At 33.4% G+C, this 14550-nt stretch overlaps 1 protein-coding gene across 1 annotated transcript in view; it reads left to right on the top strand.

Annotated features, from left to right (window-relative positions):
* The window catches only part of NCAM2 (neural cell adhesion molecule 2), a 271811-nt gene that overhangs the window by 171046 nt on the left and 86215 nt on the right, over window positions 1-14550 (top strand). Inside the window, exon 9 of the mRNA XM_041414781.1 lies at window positions 12651-12801. Within this exon, the coding sequence (XP_041270715.1) occupies window positions 12651-12801 (151 nt within the window). The remainder of the gene's footprint in view (window positions 1-12650; window positions 12802-14550) is intronic.

The following is a 14550-nucleotide window of genomic DNA, read 5'->3' as shown; positions in this document are numbered from 1 at the left end:
TTGTCACTGATTCCTGTGTGCACTGCATAAGTGTGAGTACAGAATTTAGTGCCCCACTTTCATAGGATCTAATTCTAGCAGAAATATGAATGCTGATCAACGTTATTTGTAATTAGCATTTCAAGCCCTGTTTTGGAATACAAATCACAATAACAGATGGGGCTTGATATGAGACAGTGGCTCCACTGTATGCAGCATGTGTCCAAAGAGGCATATGCTGCGTCCCCTAAGGAATTTATGATCTAAACACATAAAATGAATGAAAGGAGCCAATACAGAGAGGTCCCAGTTGCAACTTGTGTGTTGGATTTAGGGTAGGATTTTATACTCTGTTTTTTACTGTACTATGTACTCTATTTCATACAGATTCACTGAATATCTCTTAAATACCTTATACTGTTCTCCTTGTGCCACCAAGGAAAACCCAACCTGTGATTTTTAATTTTATAATGGTCACTGCAGAAATAGTTTGAATTCTGCTTTCTTCCATTGCAATAATAACCTGGTTCTCCCTGTGAAATTTCCTGTGACATTGTTTCTTAATATTGCAGAGTTCAGACTCATAATTTGTTTTCCAAGTCTGACTTCACTTTGTATTTGCATGCAAATCATAAATATTTGTAGAGTGGAGCTTGTAAAGTTTTTCATGGTTTTCATGATCAGACAATAAGCAAAGGTAATCTTTTTCTTTGAAAGGTCAATTCTATTTTTTCCCAAGCCTATTAACTTCACTTCAGCTATTACAAATGCTATGAAAATGAATCTGAGTTTTTTTGACTCCCGGTTTATGTTGGTTTTCCCTGCACAAAAAGAAGCAGTGTTACAGTGTCAGTGAAATATGTTGTCCTTCTTTTTGAAATGTGAGCCCTATTAAATTCTTGATTATCAAGGATCAGGTCTTTATTTGAAATAAATCAGAGAAAACAGAGATGTATCTAAGGTATTTCGATTGATTCCAGGAAATATCTTTTTTTTTTTTTTTTTTTTTTTTTTTTTTTTTTTTTTTTTTTTTTTTCTGAGGTATCCAAATCCTGCTCTTTGTGAATAATTCTCCTTTGAATAGCTGGGAAATATACAAGGCCGGTCTCTTTTCTGTATTGGAGAAAATTGTTATAACCTGTTTCACCTACATATTGTGGTGAAACAGTTTATAACCTAGGGAAAATCTCCTACTTACAATATCATATGAAAGTTTTTGTTGTTGCAATATTGGCCTGGAAACCAGAACAATTTATGTAACCAGTCACAATTCTGTTTGATGGTGCAATTGAAATGCTCTGCAAACAATTCAATCAGGCAAAGTTCTCTTTTATTTTGTTTTTAAGCCCCAAATGAATTTTAGTGGACATCACATATTAAGACTATGATGTTAGAGAACAAAAATATTGTGACTGAAGGTAAATAAATGAACTTGACCAACAGAGTCACTAACATGTTAGGTAATTAATGCTGTTGAGAATATAGAGGTTTATACCCTGTGACATAAGCAAATAAAGGGCCATAAGAGCACTGAATAGTAGAATTTCAGGAGCCATCAGATCCATGGAAATCTGAATATTTTTTGGTGTTCCTTCATCAATCTCTAGTTTTGGGACGTGACAATACTTGAGCAAGAAGATTGATTTTGTGGGAGTAGGATTGTATTCAGTTAGAAAGAAAGAGCAGCTTTCCTGTGTGCCCTGAGGAAATAGGAAAACTGTGAGCGAATGTGGAAATTTTTAAGTTCTCAAGTAGCTGAATCAGTGGTCTGAGCTCCACAAAGTCCTTTAGGTTACAGTATGTGCAGTGATGTGTAAATCAAGCCGAAAATTAAGGTAGTAATTATTTTGAAATATTGATTGGATTGACAACTCAGTATTAAATATTAGCCAAAAATACCAGAGGGCCCTTCAGATTTGTTCCTCTTTTGGGATAGAAGGTAAATGATCTGTTATTCAGAGTAGGCCCAAGTGCCTGTACATACACAGAGACAGAGGTATTCGTGTTGTGTGGGTGGCTGTCTGTACTGGTATTACACCAGCTCAGAATTCTCTCATTTCTGTCCATTGTTTCTTTCAGTAAAATTTTATCTGGGAAAAGATAAAAAACTGGGAAAGAATTAAGCAAGCAGAGACAAAGTTTTTGATTATTTAAGGAGACAAAATGGCAAGAAAATGTAAAATGTATTACTCTTCTGTACTAAAAGCTTAAAAAACCTAGGGAAAGATATTAATTTAAGAACATGACTAATTTGAGCAGTTCTTTAATGGGATACATTAAATTAAGTCCAAATTTGTTATCTGTTCTGTAAATGGATGGATGCTCCTTTTTACACCTAATTTACATTTAAAATTTTAAAACTGTTTTCTGTTTAATCCATTTGCTTCTCTACTACCTATGTACCAAAGAGATATTTTTTGGGTACTTTCTGTAGGTTGCAGTGCTGCATGTACTGGCTGAAATAAAGCTGTAAAGGCTTGGAAATGGCATTTATTTCCCATGCAATTCTAGTTTTTGCCATTTAGTTATCAGTGATGATACTAGGTCTGTTACACTGATGAAGAATGAAATTATCAGGGAACTTTTCAGGACTAACATTTTCTACAATACCAGCGCAGCTTGGATTGGAATGTTCATTTGTTTCCTCTACAACACAGACTGTTGTTTCATGAGCTTCAGCCTAAGTATCACTTGTGTTATTTGCTAATGGTTTAAGAACTTCCAAATAGCTATAGCTTGTCTGGTGAAATAGAGAATATGCACCTGATGAGTCTCTAGGTAATACATCCACACTTTATAGACTGGAGTCAGCTGGAGCCATTATTCCCTGATGTACAACAGGACCTTTTCAAGACACTTAAGAAGTGTTGCATTTTCTACATTCTGCTTACATTGAGAGCGAGCATAATCAGTGGCAAAATCAGAAGTGCAACGCTGGCAAAAATGTGTTTTATGCTATTAAAATATCTGCAGTTTTCCTGACCTAAAAGGCAGTTTGAGTACCTGTATATATGAGTACCTGTATATATTAGGAGAATTTGTCTTCAGAACTTTTTGCAAAGCCAGGAACAAAACAAAGGCTTGTATTCAATTTTTCAGTGCCTTGTTTGTTTGTTTTTTTTTTTAATCTAAGCTCTGTGTAATAATTATTAATGTCCTTAGTATGCTTATTAAAAAAATATATATATTTTCCTGTCACATTCTCACTGTGCAATCTCTCCATGTGTATCTACTTATAAAGTATTTTTCCTACTAATAGCAGTTCCTAGATTTCAAAGACAGTGAAATTATGATCGTTTAACAGGACAATGATGATGTATCAGTGAATGTCTTGCTAGTTAGGAGGCTATGAAACTTCATGTAAACCATAATGCAAAAGTCTTATTTTTGTGCAATGAGAAGAGTGCTTGCACCCCCCCTTACTGACAGCTTATAAAATTCAGCAAACAATATTTCTTAGGACTGCATAAGTGGGAAATAGGTCTGAGTTTTGATTCATGGTTAAAAGAACTCGCATCTATGCATGGTCTCAGCCTATATTATTAAAATTTCTAAGTGTTGCATAAATAATGTTATTAGTAATAAAATTATTTTTTGCCTTTCTATAAATTCCTGCTTGTGCAAATGAATTGTAACATTTGTAGCAAAATTAAATAAATTTGTAGCATGTTGAAACCTTTACTGCAAGATGATCATCTAACATGCTTTAATATGTCCTGTAGGTAGCCTATAGGACATTAAAATCCTCGGGATTACATAACTTGGTTAAAGGGTTGTTTCTGACACTTTTTTACTCAGTCCTCCTTCTCCTTTTCTTCCTCACATAGAAAATGATTACTTTCCTCCAGGTCCCATCTTCCCTCCCAATTACCTGCATACCAGAGAATTCTAGAGCTGTGACTAATATTTCAGCTGTCATTAATTTATCCATCTCTTCAGTTAATGTGTTATTGCAGATCTGTTTCTTCAATGATGTACTCATACATAACTTCTGAAAATTTAATAATATATTCCATTTCTTAATGTGTACAGCTGAGTCAGGAATCCTGCAAGCTGACTGAAAAGAAGAAATAGACTGGCTTAAAGGTTTTGTTTCTCAATGATATTTTCCCCAGGAGAATAACATACAGACTGCAATCTCTGCTTCCCAACTTATTTCAACTCTAGTAGCACGGCATTTTTCTGTAATAGCAAATATCCAATTCAGCTGATATATCCAGCATAAGCTTTTATTTATATTCATATTTATCAATATGGACATGTAAATAGGGAAACTGAGAACTGTATTCAGGACATTAATTAAATAAAATTATTTGAAAACATATGCCCTTTCAGTTATGTCTGGGTTACCTCACATTCTCCATTTGCTTGCTACTGCAGTAGTTTCCTTTTGTTTCTTCAGTTGAAAAAAGAATTATCCAGAATTATCAGTGTTTGTGAGCAAAGACTTTGAGATCTGTGAGGTTAGGATCAGTCCTGCTGACAATTCCATTCACCTTGTGACTCAAGCTGTGCCTCTTTCTGGCCTTCCACGAATTTTCTCCTCCTAAGGGAGCCTCGTTGCTTACATATGCCCCTGCAGGTCTCTGTTGCAGCCCAGTTTCCAGACAGACTTCTTATCTGCTGTCTAGCCAGAATAATTTTAATGAAATATACATCAACTTTATGGTAAAATGGGAGGGGTCTCAAGCTGTATACAGCTACTGAACAACCCAGAAACTCAAATTGTAATTTGTTTTTGGTTTATTTTTTTTTCTCTTTTCTTTCTTTTTCTACATATCCTCGCTACATCAGTTATCCCTGCAACTAAAGCTGGACTTTGCTAAAGTTTGAATACATATTCTGTGAAAATTAAATGAATGTATATACACATGAATTAAGCTCTGTTTGAAATTCTTGTTGTAGTAGTAGTAATTTTAAAGGTTGTTACAGCAAAATTTCGTAGGCAGGAGGAGTATACAACCTGTATATATCTAAGAATTTGTTATCAGTCCAAGTAATGTGAGTTTAAACCAAATAAACCAAGCAATTATTCTTTGTTCAGTTATAATGATTTGAATATTTTAATTCAAATTATCTAAGTAATAAAGGGGGAAAAATAACATTACAGCAAAAATTATTACACAAGGTTTTCCTAGTTTTCCTTTCTTTGTTTTAATCACCCAGACACCAGAGGCAGGCTGACAGCTAATAGTGCTTGCTTTTCTTGAAAGAGAAAAAAAAAAAGAAAAAAAGAAAAAAAAAAGTAGAAACACATTGACAATTCATCACCCTGCCTTGGGTCAGCTTCAAGCTATTTTTGTCCATTTTGTAATGCAGTAAGTTGACGTGATTTTTCTTCATGTGTGCACAGCCTCAGGTGTTTTTGGTTTCTTTCCTTTTTAAGTTTTCCCCATGTTTTCACTTGCTGGTCACTAAAATTATAGAACAAGCACCTTCAGTCCCAAGTTCCAGTAATATTTGACTGTCTAAACGAAGATACAAATTTATAGTAAAATTGTTATTTTTAGTGGCTGTTTTATATGAGGTCTGTATTGAATAAGAACATTGTACTTAAAGGTCTTCTTCCTGAGGATTTTGCTGGCCTGAATCCATTTGAGTCACCTATTTTAATGGCATCATAGCAGTGTTGGAATAGATTCAGATCAGCAAAATTCTTAGGAATAAAGCCATTAAATACTGTATTTATGAGTGAAATAGGATTTATAATTACAAAGTACATATTAAATTATTGGAGATGTAGTATTTCTGTTATATTTATAAACACTCATTTGTGGTTACTGTTGTCATTTATCATGGGCAACACTAATGCTTGTTCTACTCTACAAGTTTATTTGATATGATGCTAATATTTTTGCCATTAAAAATCATCAACCATTTCTTTCTTGTGATTTGGATCATTAAGATTTGTGATTTACATCTAGGATTTGCATCTTTAGCAGAAGTTATCTTGAATGGATTCTCATCATTTTTCTCTCTTAAATAGTTTTCTTACGTATTCATTGTTGAGTAAAAACCAATGAAGGAAAGAAGTTTAGTTTTCCATTTCATGTCTTAGTAAGTGTTCAGTGTCAGGATTCCATGTGTCATCTCTTTGCATAATGACTAAACCTTGAAAGAAATGCCAGCATGAATCAATGAAATATCAGTTCATATTTCAAAAAGTTGTACGAAGCATTTAAGAACACATTTTTTTCCTGAGACTGTACATGCAGCTAACAACCTCCATAGAACCTGCTGCCATTTACAATCTGAATTCTATAAAAGTAACTGGTGTGTCTGCAGCTGAACAGAAAATCAAAACACAGTATTTTTTTCTTCAACATTAGGTTTTCTTGTGACTTCCCTGGTGCTACACTATAGATCTACAACCAATAGGTGCTTCAATAATTTCTTCTTTGTGGCAAAACATATTCCTGAAAATTCAGGAATTTGCAGCATGCTGACATGTATAATTAACAAGCTGAAGTTTTAAAATATCACAAGGTCTCCTATAGAAATCACTGAAGTCCAAGACACTGCTGTAGCATTATTCTGATTCACTGGACATTAAGGCATATGCACATAGCAATACTCTGGAATTTTCTGCTGTCTCCAACAGGTGCATGGATAGAATACATTTACCTGAAGAGAATGGGGAATATTGTGAATATACCATCCATAATCCAGAAGGGAGCTTCCATCAGCTTCTACACGATGATGGCTGTTGTGACCAACAGCCCTTTCTGTCATCATCAAAGGTAGATTTTCAGACTAGGAATTGCTGGTCACGTACATTTAATAGACTTCTGGAATTTTATCATCATTTAGTATCAGCATGTCAGGTTGCAGAAGTTCTTATCTTTCATGCTGCTTCAAGAAACATTTTCAAGGGCAATTAAGATCTGCTTAAATCTCACTTATAAGAAGCATGAAGTATATGATCTCAAGTTACCTCTCATGTGGATGCGAGCACAACCTGAAATCAACAAACTTCCTAAAAAATTGTTATTTGTGAAATTCCAAAGATGATTCTGTTAATCAATATTTGTTTTCTCCTTGAAAATTCAGTGATGTGTACTGGAAACATAACCAAGACTAAATAATGGGTTGGAAAATTTTAACAATTTGATCCAAAGAAGGAAGAACTATGATTTTTTCAATCCTCCTCCCTGCAGTATGAGGATCTTCGACTGTGTACATCTGAAACAGATCCTTTGCTGGAAATTTAAAACACCTTCAGCTTTTACTACTGTTATATGTTCTTACAGTGACTGTTTTTTAGTACATTGCTCCATGTTTTGCAAAAGAAAAACACAGTCTCAGTTTTAAGCCACTACCTTCTTCATCTTTTCTGTGGTTAATATATGCAGTGCACATCCAAAATGATACTAAAGTACACAATGTGTCAGAAGATATATTCGGTAAATTTGACAGGCAAAACTCACCTGTAGCATTTCAACTATGGACAATGATGGCACTGTGCTCATGAATAAACCTTAAACATTAGAAGAAAAACAAATAAAGGTATTTCAACTTGTCTAGATTTTAAATAAAGGGATTGTTTTGCTTGCAGTCTTGCACTTGGACTTTGGGGGTTGTAGGAGTACATTGACAGCCAAGTGGTAAACTCTAGGAGGGAAGTCAGCTGCTCTGACCATTCAAGCATTACAAAAACCCAGCTACAAATGAGTCACCAATTTCTGCAACTGTTCTTACCTTCCATTCTTGTTTTCAGCCAACTCAAAATGCAAGTTTTGGCAGCCCTGCAACTTCATATCATTTGGTTCTACTTTTTCTCAGTGGGAGTTGGAGCAATGGCTGATAAATCAAACTCACCCACTAACCACACCATCCACCTCTGTCCAAGTGCAACTTTCTACAGTTTGTAAATAAGCAGCAATTTCTGAGCACCTTAATCAGCGAACTCTCTCTTCTTGGTTTTATTAAAATGGCAGTGGAATTTTGCAGATTGAAAACTCCATGGTACCTGAATAATTTATTCTGTTCCAGAAGCTATCCTTGTCTCCATGTGGATGTTGTTGTCTCATCTCATCACTATCCACTCTGCAAGTGGAATTCTTGAAATTCATTGCTCTGGTACTGCCTTGGGAGCTCTGGTTCTTGTCTTTGAAGCTGTGCATAGACCAGTCAAATCAGCATCAGCTGGTCAGCCCTTTGGAATGCTCACATGTGGAACTACAAATTATGCAAGACATTCAGGAAGCATGATCATGACAGAAGGAGTCAAGGAGTAGAATAACATTTATAGTATGACATAAATTTTATCAAAACCAAAAATATATATGTACTTTTTACAGAACCTGTAGCACTAAACTCAAATTATGCAATACCTCTCATTTTTTAATTAGCGTAGAATCATTTTTGTTGAGCTACATATTATAAGTAAAAATATTGCAAGTGCAGAAAATTTTCACCTTTTTTTTTTTTTTTTCCCAGAAGATACTTTTTTATGTGGTGTCATTTTAGATATTTTTACTTACAGACTTGTATAAAAGTTTCCTTTAACAATGGCAGAGAACTAGATTGCTATAAGTGTTCAAAATAAAAGGGCTTTCCTGCTTCTGAATTTAGGGAATATGCTTTTAAAGTGACTTTACCTAAGTAAAACATTTTTCAAGGTCTCTGCTGAAGACTTTTTACTTGTATTTTAGTTTTATGCTGGTGATGAAGTTATGGGGGAAAAAACCCTCCACCACCAAAGCCTCAGAATCCCACTTTTATTTATGATTTCTATTAAATTCTCCAATGAATAGTGACCATGAAAAATATTTATTTCTTAGATTTTATTAGTAATTCTAAAATGTTATGAAAATATAACTCCTGAAGGCTTCATCATTCTCTCAGTGTCTAAGAGTGTAAGGGTCTGTTAACATAATTTTTGTTTCCAAAGAATATGTAAATCTGTATGGTACTGTCTTAGCTTCAAGTTTGTGAGGCCTCAATGTTTGCTCATTCTCCATAGTGGGAGGAGATACTGAGCAATTCAGTGAATGAGCACAAATCATGAGTGTTGGGCCACAGAGACTATTCTGATTGTCTACAGGGTTGTTCTGTCCCATTTATGCTCTTTATCATTATCAAGCAAAATAATAAAATACAGATTCTACATCTCCCATGCTACAACATTTGAAAAAAAAATAATGTCCCAATTTAGTGTGTATCCATTATTATTTCAGGCAGGCTTCAGAGTTACTGACATTGTTAATTTATAGAGATTATGTATGTATTTTGGTTTTGGCCCATTGGCAGCTTCAAAGCTTTCTTCCTGGTGGGGATCTCTCCTATGGATTACTGGGCAGGTGTAGTGTTCCCATACCTGTGTCTCTTTCTCTTCTTGTTTTGGTGTGTTATGGTTCCAGACATAGTACTAATGTGTGTTCTCGATAATTAGTGCAGGAGAGAATTAACCCCAGAAAGGCATTACCAATGATTAGAAAGTTCTGCTTTGTCAGTTTATCCTGTCAGTTTATCCATTTTAATAATGTCCTTTACAATAACAGAAAAATGTAAATAGTGTGTCTTCAGTTTTTGCTCCAGGTAATGCTGCATATTTGATTTTTGTCCCAGTTTCTTCATTGCTCTTTTTCATACTCAACTTCCCTGTTACGTGCTTTTTTTTGTGTGATCATATGTCCTTGAATCATTAACCCAGATGTCTCTTGTCTGATTTATACCATAAAGAAATATAATACAGCCACACCACTATTTTTGAAGTCCTTGTGAAACTTCACCATACTAACTACCATTTTGATTTGGATGTGGTAATGTCCCTCATATTCTGGGAATCCTCTCACAGATAGAGACACCTGCATGAAAACATTGCCTTTCAAATATTTATTTGTTTAATTAGTTGTTTCATTGTTTGTAATGGAATTTTCTTGGTCTGTATTTACACCCTGTTTTTTCTTTCATGTGTTTCTTTCTTCAGGAATGGCAGCACATCAGTATATTTTTAATCAGCTATTGTAGTATCTTTGTAAAAGAAATAAATTATGGAATTGTACACCAATCCATCTGCAGAATAGACTCAGGGAACAGGACTTTTTAAACTGTTTATTAAAAAGCCACAGTGTAGTATGTACTATAAGCAATGAAGCAGAACACATTTTAGAAATTTTGCTTGATTTAGTAAGCAGTTTTAACACATGAACGTAAAAAAAGTAGAAGTTGTTTTTAGTAAATGCATATTTTTATGATAATTCTAGTGCAATTTTCTTGCCTATCATTGTTTTATTTGTTTTATGGACTTTGAAACTAGTAAATCCTTCTTACAATGTTTCTTGCCGTATATTTGATTATAAGAATAAATGATATCTGAAAATTTCCTATTATTCAGAGTATTTATTAGTATTTATAGCTTGAGTTTTGTTCTGCCTATAAATCTAAGATATATTACATCATCTACATTTGAACAAGAGAATGTGAGAACATAAGAAAATCATACTGAGTACAGTCAAAATTTTTTCATCACTACTAGAAAATAATTAAATAAACTAAAAGGACATTGAGAAATTACTGTGAAACCTATTTAAGGATCTTTGTGCTTATTTTATTATTATTTTCTTCTATTACATCTGTTAGTATTCATATATGTGCTTAGGGATATTTGGAATTACTTATAGTGAAATATGTATTAGTGAATTAAAGTATTTAAAATTAGTATTGAACTAATGAATCATTAATACAGTATTTACTATTGTATCTATGATTCATTGCCACAGGTTGTTTCACCATTTTAAATGTAAGTTCTTAAGGATTTGTCATCAAGGTAAAATCAGAAATGAAATTTCTGAAGTGTATGCACATTTTAGGTAGGAATAATGGAGTTTGACCATGGAATTACATGCTTAATATTTAAATAAAGAAGAAAATACTTATAACTGATATTAACTGGGCCATAGAATGTACTTGCTTTACATCTATATAAACAATAGATATAATGTTATATAAATAGGCATTTATATTTATGTTTCACATATATATAAATCTGGCTTTGTGTCAGAAATTATAAAACAATGGGGTTTTTTAAAGAAATTGCATTTTAATTAGCCGAGGAATTCCTTCCAAAAGCCATGGTGTTCACTATTGTAACATGTTTACTAGCAACATCATAACTTTTCCTTTTTTTGATGATATTGTGGAAATAGAATTTTCTGTATTAAAATTGATAGTTAAGTGATCTAAGTTGCTAATTTTTACCAATTCAAAGAGGTTTATGTTGGCTTCTGGGTTACAATTCAAGAACTTTAATTTACAACCTATGATGAGCTGTTTTCACAGGAAACAAAATTCAGTCTACTTGGATTCTTACATAGGGTCAGGATACTTTTCTTTCTATAGAAATCATGATAAACAGCATGCTTCATTTGACTGCTTTACATCAAATATTTTAAGGTCTAAATTGTGACATATTTCTTTTAGTAAGTCAAGGAACAATTGTAATGAGTTAAAAGCTCAGACACTTAAACATCAGCTGCCACTTGGTGAGTATTGAGTGTAATATGCAGTAAACTTGAGTGTGTGTATTATAGAATTAAACATAAAAATCTGCTTCAAGTGTAACATCATGCACAGAAATAGTTACTGTGTTCTCATCCCTTTTCCACCTTACAATAATGAAGGTAGGTTAACATCAGTATCTTTAATCACATTTGGAGGTTTTTTTCCCCTTAAGCAAAAGAAGTGAGAGATGACAAAGTACAAGAAATTTCCCAAAGGTTGCCCAGAGAAGCTGTGGCTGTCCCATCCCTGGAAATGTTTAAGGCCTGGTGGAATGGGACTCTGAGCAACCTTATCTAGTGGAAGGTGTCTCTGCCCAGGCAGGGGAGTTGGAATGAGATGAGCTTTAGAGGTCCTTTCCAGTCCAAATATTGTATGATGCTTTAAGTAAAGAGCAGAAGAAAATAACTTATTTTTCCTCAGGCATAATATTTCATGAAGTTTGAAGCATCAAGAAGAGGAATTTTTCTTTATTTTGTTTAGTTTTACCTAATATTTGTATATGCTTTAAATTAAAATAATTTTGTGGGGAGGGATGGGAGGGGCAAGGAGAGTCATTGTGGATAAGTATTTTTTATAAAATTTGTGTTCTAGAAATTTGAAAGGCAGCATTCATTTTTTCATGCCTTTTCCGTGTAATGAAAAGGAACTGAAATCCAGAATTTCTAGTTGCTTTTATGGTTCAAGTTTTTTTAACAGTTTTGGGGATTTGCTCATTGTCTGAGGCATTACTTCTGTTCAGTTTCACAGCTGCAGTTGTAAGAACCAGAGATAATGCTGTGTGTAATCTAAGATATAGTGTTGTATCTATGCATTTTTCTTAACAGCATCATAACACAGTGAGTGAGAGAGATCATAAAGAAGTTTTGAGTATGGAGTTTACTATTGCTGTTATAAATTGATAAGTTTTGTGGTTTCCCTTGACAATGTTCCTTTAAGCATGTACTTATTTCTTTTATTATACTGCCTAGAAAGAGAACATGTTTTTCCATTTTTTTTTAAATTTATTTGGACAATTTAGAAGTTGCTTAGCTGTCAGTGATAACTTCACTATAGGTGAAGAGATGCTTTCAGTCATTCTTATCAGTAGTGTTTAATATATAAATTCTACATTGATATACATATATAAACATATAAAACCTTCTTTTTTCCTGAATCAATGTAAACAGAGCCCAGATGGCCGTATAGAAGTCAAAGGGCAGCATGGAAAGTCGTCACTGCATATTAAAGATGTGAAGTTGTCAGATTCAGGGAGATATGACTGTGAAGCGGCAAGTAGAATTGGTGGGCACCAAAAGAGCATGTACCTTGATATTGAATGTAAGTTCTAATATTTTGTTTTCTCTTTTAAATCTGTTTTAAAATATTAAAAAAAAAAAAAAGTACATTCTTAATGGAAGGTCATTTTTTTCCATGGTAATTCATGATTAAACTTGCATAAATGAAGACAGCATGTTCTGTAGCTCATTCTTCTGTGGAAGAATCCTGTTTTTTCTGAAGTTAACAAGACTCTTGTTGGTCTGTTGGTGACTTAAGTAGAACAGGGTTTCTTCTGAAATCATATTCCAGTGTTATTATCCCCTAACTTAAGGCTAAGCTTAATAACTTCAAATCTCCAAGTAAGCTGAGACTGCTGGGAAGGAAAAGTATTCAGCGGGATAAAGTAAGGGTTGATTTGAGCAGCAGCTAAGTCTTGAGCTTAACGTTCTAAGACTCAAGATTCTTTTTTGTTTCTGAGTCCTCTGATTTACTAATCCCTAAATTGTGTCTAGCCACTATTATAAAACCTCCTGGAGTTATCATGTTTGTAACAGTCTCTTTTAGAGATTGTCTTTATTCCAAGCTCTTGCATTTTGTCCAGGAGAAAAGGAGATTATTTTTTGCTTAGAAGTGTCTCATGCTTGAGAAGCTAATCAGATGATATAAATCTGAAATATAAAGAAATTAATTGGGTAATTGCTTCTTCAATTTTTTCTTCAAATTCATGAGCAATGGTCTTCAAAAAATGAAAACAAGAAAAAAATCCTTCTTTTTTAATTTCATTGTTGCTTAATTTATCTAGAAATTTCTAGATACAATTATTTTTGCATCTCCAGTAGAGTTTGCATGAGCCTGTTTGAACTGAGTCTTTGAACAGAAAAATTCTTCCCAGTGGGAAGATAAAAGTTGGAATAGGATTCTGTGGCACAGAAGTAAAAGTAATGATTGCAGATCATGGAGTGATTTTCTGAGGAGTTCTCAAAGTGCTTTCACTATAGTTGTGTGCTCTTTTTTGGCAGGGAAGCATTGCATTGTGGCATAGAATATAAATCTGAAAGAAAAATGAGGAATGATCAAAAGAATTTTTAGGTGTTAGGAATGGAGAGGTTTGCCAAACCAGAAGACTTAAGAAATGAATCCTAATTTGCTATATTTGTTTTCTTTAATGCATGCAAAGATAACCTTTTATATGTATATAAAGGAGGAAAAAAAAAAAACATAGATAAAAATGCAAATTAAGTGAAGTTTCTTTAAAATTCTGCCAACTCTCCACATCATGATATTAAATACATGGTTTGATTGTGGTTGTGTTGCCACTATGCTTTAGCATTATTTATAAATATATTTTGTATTCAGAAGAGAGAGAGATGTTGCACCACATGTTATGAATCATGGAGAATTTAAATTTAAGGATTTATTAGCAATACAGAATTCATACCAGAGGGTATAATAAAACCTCTGCATTGATTCAATACATTATTATAACCTAAAACACCTTTCATGGTGAAAGTTTTAGATTATGTGGAAAGAATTTCAAAGTAGCAATCTTTTTATGGTATAGTAGAATTAATTTTGAATATGTGTGGGAACAATCAAATACAGTCTATGAGAAAATGGAATAACTTAAAGTCTGAATTTATGTCTTGTTACACACAGTTTTTGATACAGCATAAAATTTTCTAGAGTTCTAAAATCCTCTGAGGAAATGCAGTTTATAAAGAACATAGAAATATTATTCTACCATCAGAGAAATCACACATTGTAATGGTTACTTTTAATGTAAAACAGAATAATTTATTATGATATTTC

This window comes from Onychostruthus taczanowskii, unplaced genomic scaffold (genome assembly GCF_017590055.1).
Source record: "Onychostruthus taczanowskii isolate IOZ18803 unplaced genomic scaffold, ASM1759005v1 scaffold47, whole genome shotgun sequence".
In the NCBI taxonomy this organism is placed as follows: Eukaryota; Metazoa; Chordata; class Aves; order Passeriformes; family Passeridae; genus Onychostruthus; species Onychostruthus taczanowskii.
This window is presented reverse-complemented; position numbering and strand designations above follow the sequence as displayed.